Genomic DNA, 6,000 nt, shown 5'->3' on the forward strand with positions numbered 1-6,000 from the left:
ACACTGCAATGAAGTTACTGTGAAAATCCCCTCGTCGCCACACTCCGGTGCCTGTTCGGGAACACCAATGGAGAATTTAGCACCTAACCAGCACGTCTTTCGGACTGTGGGAGGTGCCATGCCCCTTAGCGTCAGGGGAATTAGCATGGTAAATATGTGGTGTTGCAGGAATAGGGTCTGGGTGGGATTGTTGTCAGTGCAGGCTTGATGGGCCGAATGGCCTCCTTCTGCACTGTAGGGATTCTCTGATTCCGCACCCCATCCACAAACATTCGCTCCCTCCGCCATGGCTGGGAGGGGCCGAATGGCCTCCAGCGCTTCACGTGACACCCGCACTATCTGCGGTGCGGTGGAGAGCAGGCTTCACAATAGCTCCCAAAGGCCCTGCCTCGGCGACCCAGAATTTCACACCAATGCAATCATGGCCCCCTTCAAAAGATGCACCGCCCTCCCTGCACCTCGTACAGCGGGTTTCCGCAGTTGAGTTCGGACGAGGAGTGAAGCGGCGGCGAAAGGCGGCCGATACGATATCTCGAACGCAAAGAAAGAGCCTTCCTCTCCTTGAGGCCGAACGATTGCCAGAACGAGCAAAAGAGTAAAACCACAACCACTTCCGAATGAATGCTCAGGTTTTGTCGAAGACAGTATGTGTGTGTGCGTGTGCGTGCAGTGAATTCATTTGCCCTCCCGTCAGGCATAGCTCAGGTACAGATTCTGTCATGTAGATCAGGCCCAGGACAGGGTGGTTTTGGTCTCCCGTCCTGTCTTGTCAGCCTGGATCTGAAATGTCTCAACTTGTTGAGACTCTGAATTGGATTTGATTTGATTGAATTGGAAAAGTATATTTTAAAAAATCAAACTCAGAATAAGAACTCCTTCTCAAACAGAATGCGCCGCACTCTGGGATCTGCCTCCGCTGGTTCTTCTTGGTGAGCCAATTTGTCCCCCGTTGCCGTGATCCATTCCTGCAGCTCTGACAGGGCTCACAGCTGAGTCACAGAGCTCGCTGACCTGGCTGCCGTTAGCTTTGCAAACAACCAGGGTCAAAAAGAGTACACTCCCAGATCAATATTTGTGGCAAATCCCTGGCTCCCACTGACGCAGGAACCGACCATCAAATCCTAACCCTTGTCCTCAGTTAGAATCCACAGAATCCCTACAGTGCAGAAGGAGACCTTACAACCCATCGAGCCTGCACTGACCACAGTCCTACCCATCCCCCTAAAGCCACGTATTTATCCCGCTCGTCCCCCTGACACTAAGGGGCAATTTAGCATGTCCAATCCACCTAACCTGCACATCTTTGGACACTAAGGGGCAATTTAGCACGGCCAATCCACCTAACCCACACATCCTTGGACACTAAGGGGCAATTTAACTTGTCCAATCCACCTAACCTGCACATCTTTGGACACTAAGGGACAATTTAGCACGGCCAATCCACCTAACTTGCACATCTTTGGACACTAAGGGACAATTTAGCATGGCAAATCCCCCTAACCCGCACATCTTTGGACACTAAGGGGCAATTTAGCACGGCCAATCCGCCTAAACCGCACATCCTTGGACACTAAGGGGCAATTTAGCATGGCCAATTCACCTAACCTACACATCTTTGGACACTAAGGGGCAATTTAGCATGACCAATCCACCTAACCTGCACATCTTTGGACTCTAAGGGGCAATTTAGCATGGCCAGTCCACCTAACTTACACATGTTGGGACAATCCCCCTAACCTGCACATCTGGACACGAAGGAGCAATTTATCATGGCCAATCCTCCTAAACTGCTCATCTTTCAGACTGTGGGAGGAAACCCACGCAGACACGGAGGAGAACATGCAGACTGCACACAGACAGTGACCCAAGCCGGGATCGAACCCGGGTCCCTGACGCTGTGAGCGGGCAGTACTAACCACAAATCCCCACCCCCCACCCCCCTCCCCCCAGCCTCATGCTCACAAACAAACAATGGAAACAAGAGCCAGGGAAAATAAATGTGAAGAGAAAATGATCAGTGTATTGTTTTGGCCGATCTCTACATCACTTTTGGTTGTTTCCTGTTTAGTCATTGTATGCCCGACAGTGTTGGATGTAGGCGAGTCTCCATGGCAACCAGAGTGCAGGCCTCGGCCTAGCAGCCTCCCCCCCCCCACCCCCAATATTCTGTCAACTCCTCAATGTTTCCTGTGCCCCAGAACCACAGCAATGTGGTTGACTCTCAAGTGTCCTCTGAAATTTTTCTTTTAGTGTCACAAGTCGGCTTACATTAACACTGCAATGGAGTCACTGTGAAAATCCCCTGGTCGCCACACTTCGGCACCTGTTCGGGTTACACTGAGGGAGAATTTAGCACCTAACCAGCACGTCTTTGGAGTGAGGGAGGAAACCGGAGCACCCGGAGGAAACCCACGCAGACACGGCGGGGAGAACGTGCAGACTCCACACAGACAGTGACCCCCAAGCCGGGAATCGAACCCGGGTCCCTGGTGCTGTGAGGCAGCAGTGCTAACCCACTGTGCCACTGTTCTGCCCCAATTTACTTGAGGGAGTAAATTGGCAGGGTCACAAGAGCAGGTCGCTTTCGACGAATGGTGGAATTTGCCCGGTAGCGGCAGTAAAATTGTGTCCAATCACAAAATTAGCGTTCAGGCCAGATAGAGGGCAGTGGAAGGGCCTCACGGAAGTATGAAGCAAAATTAGCAGGACAGAAAGGGAAAGGTGATGGAAACTCTATGCAGAAGCGAACACAAAACTGTCCTGTTGCTTTTGACAAGAAAGTCCTTATTTTGATAGATGGTGTGAGACAAAAGTTCCTGTTGTGCCCACGTGAGATATGTTGGCTTTGTCGGCTGTTGCGAATGGCCTCCGGACGTTATTTAACAATTACCTGTCTCCTTCCAAAGGCGCAGAACAGGCAGACGGGGGACATCGCAGCTGCCAAGGTGATCAGCCCTCTGGATGCGGAAGAGCTGGAGGATTACATGGTGGAAATTGAGATTCTGGCTTCGTGTGATCACCCCAACATTGTCAAACTCCTCGACGCTTTCTACTACGGAAACAGCCTGTGGGTGAGTCCTAAGCGGGCGGCAGGGAGATCAAAATAGGAGTGACCTCCTCCTGAACTTCCCAAAGCAGGGAAACTCCAATATCCCAATGAAATGGAGCTATTACAAGGGGGCATAACTGTAGGGTTCGTGGTGGGAGATATAGGAAGGATATCAGAGGTAGGTTCTTTACTCAGAGAGTGGTTGGGGTGTGGAATGGACTGCCTGCAGTGATAGTGGAATCAGACACTTTAGGAACTTTCAAGCGGTTATTGGATAGGCACATGGAGCACACCAGGATGATAGGGAGTGGGATAGCTTGATCTTGGTTTCAGATAAAGCTCGGCACATCATCGTGGGCCGAAGGGCCTGTTCTGTGCTGTACTGTTCTATGTTCTATGAAATATCCAAACATACATAGAAACTAGAAGCAGGAATAGGCCATTCGGCCCATCGAGCCTGCTCCGCCATTCATTCTGATCATGGCTGATCATCAAATTCAATATCCTGATTCCCCCCCATATCCCTCGATCCCTTTAGCCCCAAGAGCGAAATCTAATTCCTTCTTGAAATCACACAACGTTTTGGCCTCAACTACTTTCTGTGGGAGTGAATTCCACACATTCACCACCCTCTGGGTGAAGAAATTTCTCCTCACCTCAGTTCTAAAAGGTTTACCCCTTATCCTCAAACTGTGACCCCTAGTTCTGGACTCCCCCACTATTGGGAACATTCTTTCTGAATCTATCCTGTCTAACCCTGTTAGAATTTTATAAGTTTCTATGAGATCCCCTCTCACTCTTCTAAACTCCAGTGAATATAATCCTAACTGACTTAGTCTCTCCTCATATGACAGACCTGCCATCCCAGGAATCGGCCTGGTAAACCTTCGCTGCGCTCCCTCTATAGCAAGGACATCCTTCCTCAGATAAGGACACCAAAACTGCACACAATACTCCAGGTGTGGCCTCACCAACACCCTGTACAATTGCAGCAAAACATCCCTATCCCTGTACTCAAATCCTCTCGCTATGAGGCCAACATACCATTTGCCTTCTTTACTGCCTGCTGTACCCACGCGCTTACTTTCAGCGACTGATGCACGAGGACTCCAAAGTCTCGCGGAGTATCCACCTCTCTCAGTTTACACCCATTCAAGCTTGTCCCATAGTGATTCGTATCATGCCATTACATTTTCCCACTTTATTCTGACTGGTACTGAAAGGGTTAAGGGGCAAGTAGGATGAGAGGAGACCTAATAGAGGTATATAAGATGTTGAGAGGCATAGATCGGGTGGACTCTCAGAGGCTTTTTCACAGGGTGGAAATATCTGCTACGAGAGGACACAGGTTTAAGGTGCTGGGGGGGGGGGGTAGGTACAGGGGAAATGTTAGGGGTAAGTTTTTCACACAGAGGGTGGTGGGCGAGTGGAATCGGCTGCCGTCAGTGGTGGTGGAGGCAAACTCAATAGGGTCTTTTAAGAGACTCCTGGGTGAGTACATGGGACTTAATAGGATGGAGGGTTATAGGTAGGTCTCGAAGGTAGGGATATGTTCGGCACAACTTGTGGGGCCGAAGGGCCTGTTTTGTGCTATAGTTTTCTATGTTTCTATGTAATCACACAAGATTAAAAATCACATAAGCTGCTCTGAAAGAAAAGGTCTCCTTATAAAAGTCCTCAAAGATAAGCACCAAGGTCATTAGTCTGAGAAAATTCATTAAATCAGACGTGTAACAGGAAAAAGGAAGTGATATACTGGGCGGGGTTTTACAGCCTTGCAAGCCCCGAAACCGTAAAATCCCGCTCAAGATCAAGGGACCTTCCCATTGTCCGCCTCTCGCCCGCTCCGATTCCCGTTGCGGGCGGAACGTTAACATTCCGGCCACATATACAGGCACAAACTGGGGCAATGATAACTTGTACCAAGGATGGGTTAAGTCTTCACCCCAAATGGATATTACAATGAAGCAAGCGTTAAGTGATTGTGATTGGTTTTAAGACCTGAATGATGTAACCATGAACAATAACTCTGAGTGGACAGAGATAACTTGATTAGTATACGCCAATTACTTGTAATCGAATTTGAAACTATAATTGCTTGTGCAGTTCTGAGTCCTGCATTCTGGCTAGTTAGAGACTGTGACCTGTGACTTCCCAGGGTCCTTGCTATTTGACTTGCATTAAAACAGCTGTTTAAGAGAATTCTGTGACTTGGTCTGGTTACTTGAATGGTAAAGATATGATCAGTTATCTATCCAATTTCCTTTGGAGAGTTCTATTTCACTCTCAGCACAGTATCACAGTGGTTAGCACTGCTGCCTCAGAGCTCCAGGGACCCGGGTTCGATTCCCGGCTTGGGGGGGTCACTGTCTGTGTGGAGTTTGCACATTCTCCCCGTGTCTGTGTTGGTTTCCTCCAGTGCTCTGGTTTCCTCCCACAGTCCGAAAGATGTGCAAATTAAGTTGATTGGCCATGGTAAATTGCCCTTAATGTCCAAAGATGTGCAGGTTAGCTGGGTTAGCCATGCAAAAGCCCCTTAGTGTCCAAAGATGTGCAGGTTAGGCAGATTGGCCATGCAAAAGCCCCTTAGTGTCCAAAGATGTGCAGGTTAGGCGGATTGGCCATGTTAAATTGTCCCTTAGTGTCCACAGATGTGCAGGTTAGGTGGATTGGCCATGTTAAATTACCCCTTAGTGTCCAAAGATGTGCAGGTTAGGTGGATTGGCCATGTTAAATTGTCCCTTAGTGTCCAAAGATGTGTGGGTTAGGGGGATTGGCCGTGCTAAATTGCCCCTTAGTATCCAAAGATGTGCAGGTTCGGTGGATTGGCCGTGCTAAATTGCCCCTTAGTATCCAAAGATGTGCAGGTTAGGTGGATTGGCCATGCTAAATTGTCCCTTTGTGTCCAAAGATGTGCGGGTTAGGTGGATTGGCCATGCTAAATTGTCCTT

The 6,000-nt window shown here is 49.1% G+C and overlaps 1 protein-coding gene across 1 annotated transcript in view; it reads left to right on the top strand.

Annotated features, from left to right (window-relative positions):
- LOC144488657 (uncharacterized) overlaps window positions 1-6,000 on the top strand; it is a 46,294-nt gene that overhangs the window by 15,226 nt on the left and 25,068 nt on the right. The window contains exon 2 of the mRNA XM_078206735.1: window positions 2,907-3,071. Within this exon, the coding sequence (XP_078062861.1) occupies window positions 2,907-3,071 (165 nt within the window). The remainder of the gene's footprint in view (window positions 1-2,906; window positions 3,072-6,000) is intronic.

Source organism: Mustelus asterias, unplaced genomic scaffold (genome assembly GCF_964213995.1).
Source record: "Mustelus asterias unplaced genomic scaffold, sMusAst1.hap1.1 HAP1_SCAFFOLD_1745, whole genome shotgun sequence".
NCBI lineage: Eukaryota > Metazoa > Chordata > Chondrichthyes > Carcharhiniformes > Triakidae > Mustelus > Mustelus asterias.